This window comes from Oikopleura dioica, chromosome PAR (genome assembly GCF_907165135.1).
Source record: "Oikopleura dioica chromosome PAR, OKI2018_I68_1.0, whole genome shotgun sequence".
Taxonomy (NCBI): domain Eukaryota; kingdom Metazoa; phylum Chordata; class Appendicularia; order Copelata; family Oikopleuridae; genus Oikopleura; species Oikopleura dioica.
This window is the reverse complement of record NC_137293.1, coordinates 6562825-6578566: the sequence shown is the minus strand read 5'-3', so window position 1 is coordinate 6578566 and position 15742 is coordinate 6562825. Positions and strand designations below refer to the sequence as shown.

The 15742-nt window shown below is 40.8% G+C and overlaps 3 protein-coding genes across 3 annotated transcripts; all 3 read right to left on the bottom strand.

The window, feature by feature from the left end:
- Positions 1 to 9: 9 nt before the first annotated feature.
- On the bottom strand, positions 10 to 12705 carry LOC145704640 (uncharacterized). Its single transcript, XM_081782111.1, has 6 exons — positions 12528 to 12705; positions 12247 to 12330; positions 4844 to 5034; positions 2334 to 2526; positions 1644 to 1729; positions 10 to 551 (listed from the first exon to the last, which is right to left on the bottom strand). The coding sequence occupies exons 1-6, from the start codon at positions 12674 to 12676 to the stop codon at positions 346 to 348; spliced, it is 909 nt and encodes a 302-aa protein (XP_081638237.1). The 5' UTR covers positions 12677 to 12705; the 3' UTR covers positions 10 to 345.
- Positions 6693 to 11028, bottom strand: LOC145705024 (uncharacterized). The gene is made up of 8 exons (XM_081782473.1): positions 10977 to 11028; positions 10353 to 10832; positions 9890 to 10014; positions 9157 to 9362; positions 8403 to 8590; positions 7653 to 7725; positions 7302 to 7374; positions 6693 to 6945 (listed from the first exon to the last, which is right to left on the bottom strand). The coding sequence occupies exons 1-8, from the start codon at positions 11026 to 11028 to the stop codon at positions 6700 to 6702; spliced, it is 1443 nt and encodes a 480-aa protein (XP_081638599.1). The 3' UTR covers positions 6693 to 6699.
- Positions 12706 to 13209: 504 nt separating the features above from the next.
- LOC145704648 (thioredoxin domain-containing protein 9-like) lies at positions 13210 to 15164 on the bottom strand. Its single transcript, XM_081782120.1, has 5 exons — positions 14943 to 15164; positions 14647 to 14779; positions 14457 to 14599; positions 13559 to 13679; positions 13210 to 13436 (listed from the first exon to the last, which is right to left on the bottom strand). The coding sequence occupies exons 1-5, from the start codon at positions 15120 to 15122 to the stop codon at positions 13339 to 13341; spliced, it is 675 nt and encodes a 224-aa protein (XP_081638246.1). The 5' UTR covers positions 15123 to 15164; the 3' UTR covers positions 13210 to 13338.
- Between the last annotated feature and the right edge of the window lie 578 nt (positions 15165 to 15742).

Genomic DNA, 15742 nt, shown 5'->3' with positions numbered 1-15742 from the left:
TGGCACGGGCAAACGAGGGGCTGATTTCCGCCCCTTGGAATCGGAATTTCAGAACAGCAGAATTAGAATTGAGAAATTCGCTAAAGCAAGAACATGTTTTTGAAGAATCAATCAGAAGCACATCAGGATCGTAAAATTGAAAGGCCAAAGGTGGCTAGAAAATTCGAGGGATGAAGGACGGTGTTTTGGCAGCGTAAACTTTATATGATTTTCCGCGTGAGTCAAGCATCTTTTTATCCATTGCCGGGGCTGAATAGCATGTAATCTGAAGTCGAGTTCAAAAGAGGGCCACTTTCACTATCTAAATTAACTTCTTCAAGAAAACGAGGCTTCTCGGAATCGATTCTAGTGACATAACTGTCGATTTTTGCACTGCCTCAATTTTGAACTCGTAGACAAAATGATCATCTGCGCGGCTCCAGCGAATAGATACGCATTGTTGGTGCCAGCAAAGCCAATTACAGCTAAACCGATCCAAAAGAGCATTTCTCCGAGGTAGTTGGGGTGGCGCACTCGTCCCCACAAACCAGTTTTCAAAATACTGCCGGGCTAACACGAGTTAGTTGCAAGTTAAATGGGCGGAAGTAAATAGCAGAGCACAATTTGGATAATTACAAAAAGAGTCGTTAGAAGTTAGTTCTTTCTAGCGCCGCAATTTTCTAAAACCGACCACGTGACGATCATTTGATTAAATAAAAATGAAGCTGTAACTTTAACATAATACGATCAAATGCCTCAAGGAAGTCATGTTTTCAGTATAATTCAGCTAACATAATTGGGGTTCAATAAAAATTATTGACAATAATATTAGAGCTCGATAATATGCAAGTTGTTTTGGCTCACATAAAAAATATGCTCGCCGGCTTATTTGAGTGTCAATATTCTTTACATTTGACAACTTGTAATTAACCTTACTGGCGATTTCTTGTTAATTGTACTTAGATAGCACCATTGAAGAAAATCAGCTTTCGAAATCGAAAACTTATCTTTTTAGGACCGAACTAGGTCAAACTTTTTTTTCCAGGTAGTACACTGTAACTGCCATGATGCCAAGTTACGTGTAGTTACCTTCTATTCTCGATATAGACGGAAGCAATTTAAAAACGCGGCAGGAAGGCAACTTACATGTTATCCTAAAAGTAGAGCTTACAACTGCTGTCAATTTATTGCCATTCAAATAAACTGCCAACTTTTGGAAGCAGGAAATAAGCCAAGCACCTGAATAACTGACGTCAGTTTTCCAAAATATGATCATATACAACCGGTTCGCTATTTACTTTTATACTGAAAACTGAAAAATTGAAAAGGTGTGTTTTTTTATAATTTTGCTGCTTCAGATAAGATCATTGACGTCACTAAATCGTATTCTTATTTAACATCAAAATAAGTTACACCTTCCAAAGTTGCGAAACGCATGAAAAAATCGTTGCGTTTGTAAGCCAATCAATTCGTTGTTTGGCAATTATAGCATAAGGAGTGATGTGATACATAGTTTCTGTATCCATCAAGGAGGATTTGTACGATGAAAAAAAAACGTGGCTCGACCGAAATTTTAGGAAATGTTAATCACCAGATTCAGTTGTTTTAAAAATGAGGCGGAACATGACCTTGAGGCCGTCATAGAAGCTTAATTAACTCTTCCTTGAAATTGATGCTTTTTCGAAAATCATAAAGTTGATTATCCGCGGCGCCCTGCACCACCACACCGGCAATGGAAATCGAAGCACCTGAAATCGGATAACGCTGACGGATCACCTCGATTTTCAATTATCATTTATCAAGATACCCATGCTCTTGCTGGCACTCCGAAAACGTGGTTTCGCGGGCCTTGTCAAATCAATAATTTCGCTCCGCAGAAATACAAGTTACAAGTTTTATTGAGAACATAATTAGCTCTCAAGTTGACCTACAAAAATGAGTAGTTTCAGAATTGAGCCTTATAATAATGCGCCAAAAATAAGCTTTGGCCACTGGAAAACCTCTTTATTTCAATTATTGAAATAAAAAAGGACTTTTATTCTGAGATCGGCAACCTCTGTAGAAATCCTGAGTCAGGGTCTGAGAGATCTTTAATGAAAATATGAAGCCGCAAAGCGGCTTTGCAAGCTTTTCATTAAAGATCTTTCAGACCCTGACTCAGGTTTTCTGCACAGTTTGCCGAGCTCAGCTTTTAGTAGCCGAAAGTTCATTTTTCAGCCCTGTCTACGTCGATAATCATTAATCCTCCTAGCATCAATCCTACTTGAGAGTTAGAATGATGATCTGATGACATGTAGAAGAGAGTAAGCTGGATTTTCGAATTTCTGATCCGCAAATTAAGTTATCCGTTTCCTACAATATCAAGTACGTTGAGCGCCGTCTGACCGTCTTCGATTGCATAGATTCCGGGTAGCAGACCGCCAAATACGCTCAAGGTCGGATAAATATGAAAGGCAAGACCACTGAATACAACCCAGTACGTAACCAATCCGAAAACAGGAGACATCCACCCAATGTTTGAATCGCGTAGATAAGTGTATCGCCAATCTAAATATTTTCGTTGGTAATGAATTTGAACCGCTAATATTTTGAGAGTACTAATTTTTTTATATGTGGAGTTTTGAATTCTTGTAATTCAAACACGCAAATTCGTGGATTCGGGCAGGAAAAAGTTAATTATCTTGAGTCGATGTTAATAATAATAGTAATACCAGAGAATGATACGTACTTGAGCTTTCATTTGCAATTGTCGTATCTGAAATCCGGAACGAATTTAGTTTGATTACAGCTATAATAATCAAGGTACCTTCTAAGATTGTCGACTAGACAATGAAGACTCGACATATCGTAATTACGATTTGCGGAAATCGACAGTTGCCATCGACATTGTCAAGACTGTCTTGTCGACAATCTTAGAAGGCAAATCTTGCTTTCTGATTATTATAGCTAAAATTAAACTAGATTCGTTCCGGATTTCAGGTACAACAACTGTAAATAAAAGCTCAAATACGTACCATTAGAAAAATGAATATTATGAGAAAACAACCAAAAAAAACATATTCAAATCACTTTCCAGCTACTTCATTCACTCAATTTGTCTTAATATTGTTTATTATTATATATTATTTATTTACATTAAAATGTCAAAATATTTATACCGAGAGTTACATCCGCAAATCAGAGTCTCTTAATAATCAAAACTCACATGAGATGGAAATTCAATCCATTGAAAAAGGCCCTTTGCTTTGTCGAAAAATATTTGGTTCTTGGAAAAACCGTTTTTCCACAAAACTGCCGCAGCACCTGCTTAACGCAACTAATTCATTGCTGATTAATTAATGAGAAAAACAAATGCGTTCATGATCGAGCATCGTTTCCAACGAACGACGTGTTACATAATATTTCCTTCTCAATTAAGCACCACTCAGTTAATGCGCGACAAGGGCTCGCTTTCTTATCGTATATAATAAAAGAGCGTCTCATCGGCAGACTATCTACCATCCCTTGATTGGTCCACTAGAACCTTCACTTCGGAGAAAAGTGAAACTTATTTTTTTCTAATCTGCAGTTGGCACATTTCAGGTGCCGCGAATCTACCACTACATTACATCGAAAATAGCGAGTTTCTTCACCTGATTTGACCCTGAATTAAATTCAGATTACAACCTCAATTTCGTGAGAAAAAAAAATCAACATGTTTTTTCCGTTGAAAGCTACCCTCGAAAAGCACAAGACTCTCCTTGAAGTGTCTGGATATTATTATTCGAGGAGATATAATTCGCTGAATATTGTGAGAGGAGGACATTTCTTACAATAGCTCCTTTGAAACATGATTTTTTGGTTTATCCCCTTTGTCGCTGCATCGAGCCGCATCTAAGCCGACGGTTATCAGCGTACTAGCTACCCAGGACGCTGAATACTGATCCCGTGATAACGACCTTAAGTACCCATTTGTTTTGCTTGCGCTGGAAAAGCTACTAGCAGATAACGCCTGCGAAAAAAGCCTTCCCGTCCCCGTACGACTTTCTACAGAAAAATACTGTAAAAAGCGAGAAACGTTCCAAATTGCCGCCTTACGAAATTCAGAGCCTTCGAATGTCTGTATGCCAATTACGAAATAACAAGATAAACGGTTATCTTGTCCTGCTCCTATTCCACGTTTTATACCGTCGCTGATAACTAACTCCTGCTTTTCCCGGTACAAGAACATCCTTGTACTGTGGGTTGAGCGATTTAGATAATCGCTAAATAAAACTACCAACGATATTCAACATGAACTCAAAAATTCATTCCGTGGCATGTTCAGCTCCCTTTCCTCAGGTCTTTTTTAAGCCAAACGGGAGGTTGTGGCTGGTGCCGGAATTTTAAGACTTCCCTTCTGGCTGTACGAAGCTAGACTCACCGGTCTGTCTAACCAAATTAGAAGCCTTGAAGTTACAGACTGTCTACTCAAAAAGACCTTTAAAAACATTCCATATTTCATGTTTTTGGCATTGCCAAGAATGCCAAAAATATGTGATTGTAAATTTTCCATGGTCAAATCTTTCGATTCTCTGACCAATAAAAATGCTCAAAAATAACAATCGACGAAAAAAAACCTCGATTTTTCAGCGGAAATAACTCCAAAAAATCGAAAGCTGAGCTCGGCAGCATGTCAAAACCTGAGTCAGGATTTGAAAGATCTTTAACGAAAAGCCGCAACGCGGCTTTTTCAAAAAAGAAGCCACGAAGCGGCTTCGCTAAGGGTAAAATACAAATGTATTACAATTGTAATGATTATTGGTACTATTTTGCGACCCTGACTCAGGTTTTCAACACAGGTTACCGAGCCTAGATCGAAAGCATAGACATACCAATGCCTTACCTTGATGAGACCAGGCTCTGAAGCTCCGCATCCAGTTGTAAGTCAGTCTGACTCCCCAAAGAAGAACAACCGTGGCAATGACATAATCTCGTCCAACAAGTGCTGATTTCTCCGACAGCTGATGTCCGAGAATCAGGATCGGCAAAATGCTCCAATATGGATCGTAACATGACGAGTTGTTCCAGATAAAGCTAAATTTGTTTCATTTTTGGTGGTTGCGTGTTGGGAGATGTAAAACATATTTATTAGGAGATTCGATTTCAAGAAATATGGCGAGACAAAATAACAAATGTAAAGGTTGATGTTTATTTATTGTCTTGGCGAATTGCGGCAGCGGGGCGTCATGAGGAGAATTTGAATCGATGTCGCTAATTCGATATCTATTCAGTAATAGAAATCGAGTTAAAGAAACAAATCCGGTTAAAGAATTAAGTGCGTTGATTATCAAATTCATTATGGGCGAAACTTGCGTTCTTGAAAATTTACGACTGTATCTTTACTAATAACAAACGCTGTATCTATTGGAAACTCAGTGGTGTTTTCCAAAAATGAAGGGCGTTTCAGAATCGACAGGGCTTTCCGAAGATTGCCGACTTTAACCAGGGCTTTTGTGGTTCACAGATTCTCCATATAATGAGTTTTCAATAGATACAGCGTTTGTTATAGTAAAGATACAGTCGTAAATTTTCGAGTTCCGCCTATAAAGAATTTAATAATCAGCACACTAAATTCTTAAACCCTATTGGTTTCTTTAACTCAATTTTTATTACTGAATAGATATCGAATTTTCGAAATTTTAATGACATTCTTGGACCTTATACGAGAACATCTTGTGCATAGACTAAAGAAAGATGATGATGATCGTAGAATTTTAAATTATTTAATCTGTTTGATCAACAGTCGGAATCGGCGAAATTATCTCACATCCGATCATCCGACTGTCAAATCCAATGAGTCGTCGCAATACCCACCGAGCTGTGGGCGTATATTTTCACGAACTCATTAAATTACGTTCGAGCGGCGGCCATTTTTCTCCTCACTTCGGCGAAAATATAATAAAAACTGTACAAGTTGAAAAAGAAAGGTGCAGTAGAACGTAATAATTTAATTTTCAGCTAGTAGAGCGCTGAATTTTCGCCGAGTTCGCTGCCACTGACTTGAACATTTTCGATTTCGCCGGTTTCGGGGTTGATTGCCGGATACGAAAAGTCGTTTGGGTCAAGAAAACCTTCGACATTTCCATCTGCGTGCGCCTGAAACTGGTTCAACCATCGTTATTTTTTTAGAATTCGCCACGTCATGTTCTGGCGAACTCGATATTGAATTGAATATCATCAAAAGGTCGCTGATTACTCAAAGTTATCATCATAACAGCAGCTTCAATTTCATTGACACTTAGACGCGATGAATTGAAAACGCTGCTAAATCAATTAAAATTGACATAGAAACTCAATAATTAAAGTAATTACCGACAAGTTTACGGTTCTTCGGGGTGAATGAATTTTGAGTTAACGTACTGACACCCTTATTTTCTGGGCTCATCAACCTGTTTCGAAAATCTGAGCCAGCTTCTGAAGAAAGCTCTTCCGAACCTGACTCAGGTTTTCTACACTGTTTGACGAGCCCAGAAAATAAGGGTGTCAATATGTTCACTTAAAATTCATTAACCCCGAGGAACCCTTAACTTGTCGACTCTTGCTTTCTCAAAAAATGATGAAAAGAATTTAATCTCACTGTAAATTTTGTGTTATAACTGTATAAAATTACGATAACAATGTTGCGTAACTTGAAGAACAGGCCCCTTATCGCATGTTATTTCGCGCGTTATCAGTAAATAAGAACGCGGGGGTGCGTTTTCAGCGAAATGATAGCTTTGACATTTGGTCGAACCTTTCCTTTCTGTGCGCCACTTCGCACGCGATGGCCTTTACTTTGGTGGGATGTTCCGTGTGGCAGAGGAAGCATTTGTTCGTGACTTTTTCGCGACCATGGACGGTTTTCAAATGGCCGGAGAGGTTGTTCGGTGTCATCAGTTTTCGTGGACAGAGTGGGCATTCCAGCTTCTCTCCGATGCCGTGGGCGCTCGTCATGTGAAATCGAAGCTAAAAAAGGACTTGAGGTCATCTGGGGTCACGAGAGGTCAATTGAGGTCACGTATGTTATGTCACGTGGCTTTTAAATCGCTTTAAAATTGAATGAGAATGAATCTTTTTTCGCTTAAAATTTAGATTCTAATGTAAAAAATGGATTTGGGCAAGACTTGTGTCTAACCCAAAAAATGAACCAGCGATAAAAACAGTCTCCAGCTCAAGAACCACGTGCACGTTAGTCGACATTTAGAATACGCGCGCTACTTGACCGCCAAACACGTGAAAATATGTCGACCGCTGATTGTGTTTCGATAAAAAAATGAGAGAGAGAAAAAAGCGATATAGAAACTATTCAATCCGGCACTTACCTTTTGATTCGTAGTATAATTTCTATCGCACATCGTGCAGGGAAATCGTCTTGGATTTTTCCGCCGAAGTTCACTTTTTGCGCATTCATTTTTATTTTCGAAAAATGGGAGAGAAGAAATGGAAGAATTCAGCGCTGGAATTCACTCTGAATTCTTCTACTGATTGATTCCATTGACAAATTCGACCCTTGACCAGCTTTGGGAAAGAAAAGGGTTGACCTACATTTTGACAAGGATCTATTTGGTCGCTATTTTGACTATTTGTTTGATGATGGTGCTGGCGAATATCTCAAGCACTAGAAATAAGTGGAACCGAGAGGCGAAAAAAAGAATGAATGCGGAGCCCCTTGCCCATGTGCTAGAAGCTTGGCGTGGGTCTCTTCGCGGCGCTTTTGGCCCTCTTCAGTGTGAAGTTGCATGTGCGCTAGAAAATTAGGGAGTTACTATTGGAATGAATGCGAGCCCTTGTCCAAGTTCCAATCGCGAGGCGCGGGCCTTATCGCGACGTCGTTGAGCTTCGTCACTGTGGACTGACAGGTGCTCTAGATTTCTTTAGCCAACTTTCAAAACGAAATTCTACGACACAGAAACCAGTGTAAAGACCTGAGTCAGGGTTGTGAAAGAGCTTCAATAAAAAGCCGCGTTGCGGCTTGTACAAAAACGTAGCCGCGAAGCGGCTTCGCCAAAATTACCATCTCAATCAACTTAAGTTAAATCCTTACGCGCCTATGTTTTTCATAATTATGATAAAGAAGCACATAGTGCCAGTAACAAGCGAGTACCTTATCAACCGATAAACCCGGAGATAGCTTAATTAGTGCTCAACCGTAATCCTCCAAGGAGTAGGTCCGTTCAAGTGCTTGCCATCGATCAAATTAGAAGTTTGAAGCAGAAAAGTGGCAATTAGAAACAAGAGCTACCCTTGCTTCTAAAAGCGGACTTGAGCTCTTTCGAAAAATAAGGAAGAAAAAGTGATTAGATTTGTGGATTTTGTTGAATTCAAACATGCATTCCGGGAAGGTTAATGACAAGGCTGGAGAAAGACGAGCGAACGAAGCGATTACCCTCGCTGAACGAATATTTGGCAGGCATAATCACTACCTTTTAAATGGCGCTTTGTATTGTAGCCTTGTCCGCAGACATCGCACACGAAATTCCGCGGATTCTCGCAGCTCAACATGTGCGTTTTCATTTTTTGGCGGTCGCCGCGCTGTTCAAGTGGCCACACTTTATCGCAAAATGGGCAGATGTAGGATTTACAGTCAACGTCGTTTTTCTGGTGTGCGTTTCTTTCTGTATCGCGGATATTTTATGAACATTGAAACACTGCGAGTCTGATTCCAGACTGACTAATTTTGGGTCGAATTCCAATGGTTACTATAGTAAGAATATGATGATGCTATTGTTGAAAATCAAGAAGCCGCTTGCGGCTTTGAGCGAGAAAAGGCAGAGAAGCCGCGCTATGCGCGGCTTAAGTCTTCTCTCACTCGAGCCGCAAGTGACTTCTTGGTTTTCAGCAATAACATCGCCAAATTCTTACTATAGTAACCATTGGAATTCATCCCAAAAATAAGGGTGAAACTCGACGCAGAATATTATGTTAATTAACGGTTTCATTTGAGTTCAAAATGAAAAGGACGGACTTGTATATGTTGCTTTCAATAATCGCACGAGGAATTAACCTCTCTCGGCCGCAAATCTACTGTATATTATCACCACAAATTCTATAAATTTTCGAATCTTTCGTAATACGAACGATCGCGGGAGCGATCTGTTATCACAACACCGTTTTTTAATGGTGCTGATGGAGATATCAACAAGCATCCGACCATTTTTTCAATCAAAATATATCCACGGTCCTGTCAGCTTGTGAAAACGAAGGCCACAGGGCTCGCATTGATAGTGTTTTACCATTTCTTCGTGCTCGTTTCGATCTCGCGCGGTTTGGAAGACATCGTAGCAGCCAGTCTTGCTCAATCGACAGGGATAGCGAGTTGGAGTTTCGACGATGACTCGGTGCTCAGTTTGGCGATGATCGCGAAGATTCTTCTCGCTCCAAGCCTTTTCAGTTTGGATTTCTAATTTCGGAGGAATGCACTATTTTTGGAAAAGGCAAAAGTCGAAAAATGAAGGGCAATACGAAGTGCTAGTGACTAATTGGGTTATTTTAACGAGAATGCGATAATTTTGGGTTAGAGCAAGCAGACTCAATTCGTCAAGAGCAGGGAGTAAGTAGAGGCTACAAGGTGAATATTTCGGGTTTCGGATCTAACCCAGTTCGTTAAAAATTACGCGATTATTGCACTAGAATTATTCTTGTCGAAAGCCGCGCCCCTTGAAATCATGTTAATGGCAAATTACAGATGTTGAGACAGACTAAGAAAAAGTCTACCGAAGAAATTTTGCCGCTAGAAACCCGCGGCGCCGTAATAGTCACCGATGATATCACATTAGAATATTGAGACTTGAGAAAAAAAAACCACATGACCTTTGGACGGAAGTCCCCTTTTTTCCTCCAAATTACATCTAATTTCGCCGCGCTCTCAAAAATCAGGAGCAGCTACTCCGTGTTTATAGAAACCCAGTACCTTATAATCACAACGCTTGCAAGGGAACGTACCGTTCTTGATATAATGGTCTCTTTTATCCTTGATCGTCGGGAACACAGTATTGCAACCGCATCGTGACGCTTTGCATTGTCGGAAAAGCTTGCCTGTATTTACGGTTTCGGGATAAATATTATTACTATACTTGCTTCTATCTCGCTCTGAATTTCGCAATTTTCTACAATAAAGCGTCTAAATTGTCCAAAAAATCTGAAGAAAAAGGTCGTTTTCCGGACTTTGAAGAATTGAAGTCTTAGTCCTGAGAACTGAATTTAGGTAACCGCAGTACATCTCGGTACTATGTAAAAGCGGTGTTTTGTTTGACCTTTCGGGAACCTTGAAGATCATCGGCAGGAATACTCCGTATTTGCGAAATAGCGCGGTTACTACTTGAAAACTCGCTCCTAGAAAAACTAGCGCGCTCCGAAGATCATTAACCGCTTGCCTATCGTCGTGGAATGCAAGTTTTCATTTGATATGTCGTCGGAGATTGCGGACGAGTCAAAGGTGTGGCTGCTCGCCTCGCCATCTGAATTAGAGATGAATTCCTGCTTGATGTCTTCTTCCATCAGCACCGCATGTGCGTCTTCATTTACGACCTCTTCGATTGCGTCTTCTTCCGCATTTTTCTCCGTCAAATCGAGCCGCAAAATGCCGGATAAATCCATCAACAAGAGCATAGAACGCAGCGCCAACGAGTTTCCATCAAAATGATCCGTTATTCCGTGACTCAGGAGGAAATACTTCAAATCTTTCTCCGACATAATTTCGCGAAACAAGTCGAAGATGGTCAAACCCATGGCGGAGCTGGCAACGAGTTGGCCTGGTCGAGTACCGTTGTTGATTGTGGCGCCAATAGGTTGGGCAAGACACTCGCCTCGGTCAATGTAGATTGAGCGGATGGAAGGAATCGGGCCGGTAGGATCTGTTTTTGGGGTCAATTCAAGGTCAAATTAAACATCTGGATTCTTCAGCCTGTGTAGAAAACGTGAGTTGAATCCTGACTCAGGTTTTCAACGCAGGTCTTTGAACCCAGATCAACATGAATTGCGTGAGTCGCATTTTTAACCCTCTCCTGCATGTTCCAGACAATACCATTTGACCGACAGCGCGGTATTCATGGTCTCACACTCTCTCCTGCTTATTCTTGACTGCTCTTGAATTCTCGCTATAGAAAGAAGTCGATCTGTCGATGGAAAGAAAGAGAGAAAAATTTTAACAGTCCGTCGGCAAGGCGGAGCGCGTGGGGACGCGCGAACCCGTCCAATTATGAGACGCTATTTTCCACGTCGATAAATCGAAGAGCGCGACACGCGCGGGTTAAAATTTAGGACGTCTCGCTACGCTGTGGAGTTAGTAGCTCACGCCGCGCTAGAGTAATTAATCACGTAATTAATGACAGTAACTAAAATCAATCATTCATTCAATAAGAAACAACAATCAGTATTAACTTCAAGGAGGAGAAAGTGATGAGAAAAAGAATAATTACAGTGTCACTGAGAGAAAAGTGATAATTACAGTAAATACCTTTTTTCGAGGTGAGTCACGATGAAGTAAAATCACATTCTCGGGGCAAAATCCTAACCCCCAAGTTTCTCATGCTTATTAGAAAGCCCGTGATCTAAGGAGTCGAATGGTGTATTTTTTGGGGTCTGAGTCATAGATAATGACGTCATTCTGGGTGATTGAAGAGGGATATGGGGTAAACCGACCGGGACCCGTAACTTTTAAGTTTGTTTATAAAAATATACTGATTCTGGGCTCATTAAAAAGAGCAGCTCGAAATCTATTTGCGGATCTAAAAATCTCGGTGAACCAACCGGTTTTCAATTTTTCACCACGTGGTTAGGTGGCTCTAGAATTTTTTTCCCTGGGAACTTTTTGACCTACATAGGCTCCGCAAATAGATCTCGAGCTGCTCTTTAAAATGAGCCCAAAATCAATATATTTTTATAGACAAACTTAAAAGTTACGGGTCCCGGTCGGTTTCAACCAATCACAGTGGCCCTATGACGTCATTATCGATGACTAAGACCTCTTACCTATACCATTCGACTCGCCAGATCACGGGCTTTCAGAAAAGCACAAGAAACATGGGGGTCAGAATTTGGTCCCGAGAATGTCATTTTCATTCATCCTCTCCCTTTCTACTCGTTGAAATTATTATTGGTTGTGGTTAGCAAAATGAATGGTAATTCTGATAACCGTCATTAAGTTCACGTGCTTATGCATGTCAGAATGTGCCAAAGCTGTGTTCTACACCAGACATGCATTTTTACACGCGTTTCTTTTTGTTTTCTAGCACTTTCTCCAATTTCTTCAAGATTGGTTTTTCTTACCTAAAGCAAAAAATAACACCAGTGCAGGCCAAATCGATGAGGAGGTAGTAAGAAGCTGTTACAGAAAGTCCAGAATAGTCGCTGTAGAGTGGGATTTTAAGCGGTTCTTATTGGCTAGAAGGATGAAAGGGCGAAATCTTATTGGAGGAAAATGGGTGCAATTTTGATGAATTAGTCTAGACTAGAGAATGTCTCCTTTAGTTACTCAAAATCGACATTCCAATTCATGGAACCTGGCGAATAGAAGAATGGAGCCGGGGCCGCTCTAAAATCCCCTGCTGAGTGCCAACACGATTGGGTTACTCTTCGCAGAAAGCATCTTGAGGGACTGCGCCCAGGCGGTGTAGTACATAATCGCCACCGAGAGTAGCACCAGCCAGTGCGGCCATGACCGGTTCCACGACCGACCCGTTCGTCCGAATTTCGACATCTTCAAAAGAAGAAAGGTTCAACGAAATGAATGATATTTGACTATTCTCAATCAAGAAAAAGCTGCGTCTACTCGGTGGAAAAACCGGCATAAGTGCCTCGGTCCTCGATAGAAAGTGGCCTTGATTCAGCTTGATCGGCTAATACTTGAGCCGCAAGAACCCGACCAGGTGAACTTCCAAGAGCTTCAAATTACCGTAGTCGACTTTCTCTAATCACCAAATTAGCTTGAGAAGAGAGGAAACGGGTTCGATTCACTTATCATTAAGTCAAGTAGGATTTCTCTACAACTTTCCCCTCACACCGCTCTTCTGAAGAAAAAACTGAAACTGACCCTGGAATTTCGGCTCAATAAGGGAAAAAATGCTCACCTGAACGCGCGATTACACGATTACGCTATGCGCCGGTGAACTCCCTTTTTTACGCCTCAAATTCATAATTCCCAGAAATTACAACTGTAAATCGAACGAACAAGGGTTGAAAAAGGATTGATACATGTATTTTCTTTCTTTTTGTTTTTTGAAATTTGGAATGTGAAGTTCGTAAAAAAAGTGAGGTTACGATAAATATACGGATAGAAGATTCTTCTAAGAAATGTGAAGTGTAAAAACGAGTGAACATGCAAACAGGCTACAAGCAAGGCTACAGTGGGTTAGGAAGATATTAATTATCGTCGCCGAATAATTCTTCGTCAGTGTCTGGATCATCGTTGGAGCGAATTCGTCGGCCGAGGATTTTCTTCTTTACGGGCGCGTTGTCCTCTGAAAAGAAGGGGTTGATGAACGAATGTTGCCTTGGATGGAATTTGGCGTTAAATTTAGAAGAGTACTAAATGCCGAATTCTCTGAACGCGCTATTTCATAATCGCCAGTGGTGTGCTTACCTGGTGGCTGGGATATGTCGCCACGGTAGTTAATCGCTTTAGAAACGCCGAGGCGCCATTCTAGCATCTCCGTGCTGAAATTGTCGTGACCGCCTAATTGATCAAAGCCGACCACTTTTTCCTAAAAATATCGTAATTAGCATTGTCAGCAACGATCAAATGCAAATTTAAGCGACCCTGAAAATAAGAGGGCTGAAATTATTGCTTGGCGGCCAAGTTTACTAAAGCTCCTTTCTAGGAGTGGACTCTTGTGGCAGATTGACGGTCTGAGTTTAGAAAAACAGAGGCCGCGTTTATGTTTTCATTCTTACTGGCCTGCTTTGCTACCGCAGTTGCCCAAGCTGCCTCAGTCTCGGAATTCGTTTTGACGTTTCAAAATTATGCAAATAAACCCTTTCTTTTAGTATTTGAAAATAAACTTATATCGATAAGAGATGGTTAAATTTTGATCAACATCTGCTTATCTCGAAAAATCTTTAGTAACTCACCGGGGTACCGCGATTTTCTGAGTTCCCCACCGAGAATTTCTCATGCAAGTTGCGCCCCCTTTCGGCAAATAAGAGCATATAAGCAGAAGCTTTTATAGAAGATCATTCATAAAATATGATTTCGTTTTATATATAATGAAACAAGTTCCAGTTCTGAAGCTTGCTTTTCTGGAGGAAGAAATTTCTCGAAAAATTTATTTCATAAATAAATCTTGAAAAAAAGTTGAATATTCCAATTTAGTTTCATTATTGTTATTATAAAATCAGACTAGAGTTTCGACTTCCTCTATCAGGCCGTCCCCATTTCACCCCTCCAATTAAAGTAATCGCCTTATCACTGGTTATCAATTTTGGAAAAGGAATACCGCGGTCTGCGTCGCGTGTTTTCTAACGGCAGAAAATGACAATACCTGTGTTTTGCCGTCAACGATGAGCAGGAGAGTTGGAATGACGCGGATGTTGAGTCTCTCGCACAAAAAGGGGCACTTCTCGGCATTGAGCTTCACAAATCGCGTTTCAACGTGCTTCGGCGCCAGCAGTGCCAGGTGCTTATCTACAAAGGAGTAAAATAAACACGGTCTGTATGTAGAGTTCTCTTACCGAATATCTCGCAGCGGAGAGTTGTTGGCCGGTAGAAATGCACGACAGCGCGTTTGCAGTTTTTAATCTTGTCGAAAAAGTCTTTTTCTGAGGGAAGCTCGTCGTATCCTCCGTGACCTTTGGCGATGAACTCCTAAAGCAGTCATTTTTCGATCAATTCTATTTGAACTCAGAGAAGGTCGGAAAATGATATTCCTCTTTTAACCGCGAAAACTCTCAAAGAGAATTTGAATTAGAATTTTTAGAATTTGCGGCTGCGCGGATCCGAAAAGCCAGCTGAAAATTACAATACTTACTTGCTTCGCCGCATGTGCCCTCTGCATGGCCTTGAGTCGCTTCTGTCTGAGCGATTCAATGTCGTCGTCGTCGAGCTCGTCCATCTTCTTCATTTCGGAGTCGATCTGCTCCTCCATCATTTCTGCCGCTTTGAGTAGCTGCTTCTCCAGCATCTGTTGCTGCATGTGCATCGCGTCCATTCTGCAAGTTGAAAAGTTTAAAGCCTCTTTTGTGAAATTTGAAACGGTCCTTTTCGAACTGAACTCGTTTCTTTCAAAAAAGGGTTGGTCAACATTGATTCTAGAGAATTTAAAAGAAACTGAAATCTGAAGATGCTCTCCTTGAAAACCTTTAAACAGGGTCAGAGTCCCTGACTCAGGGATAGGGTTATAAAAACATTGAAACGAAGATTGAGAAGAAAATTTTGGCTAAGCCTCTTAGCGGCTAAGTTTTCAAAGAAGCCGCTACGCGGCTTTTCATTCAACGACCAAAGAAATGGACAACAGCCGCTTCTGGGTTAATTTTCTATATGAAAGATGTTGAAATAGGTGGAATAAGAAGCTATTACGTTTCTATGAGATCGTTTTTAAACATTTGGTCAAATATCCAGTAACCAACTACACGCTGCATCGATGTTCCATGCTCGAAAAAGTAACACGACTAAATCCTGTCGAACCTTTTAAAATCATAACACTTAAATGCCACGTTGCTGACTGCGGGGACATGTCGCGCTGCTCGGCCGCGGTTTTAATTCACGTTTTCTTTTGACCTTCAATCTCCACTTCCTTGGATCTGTTTTTATGCAGCTTCTAACAGAACA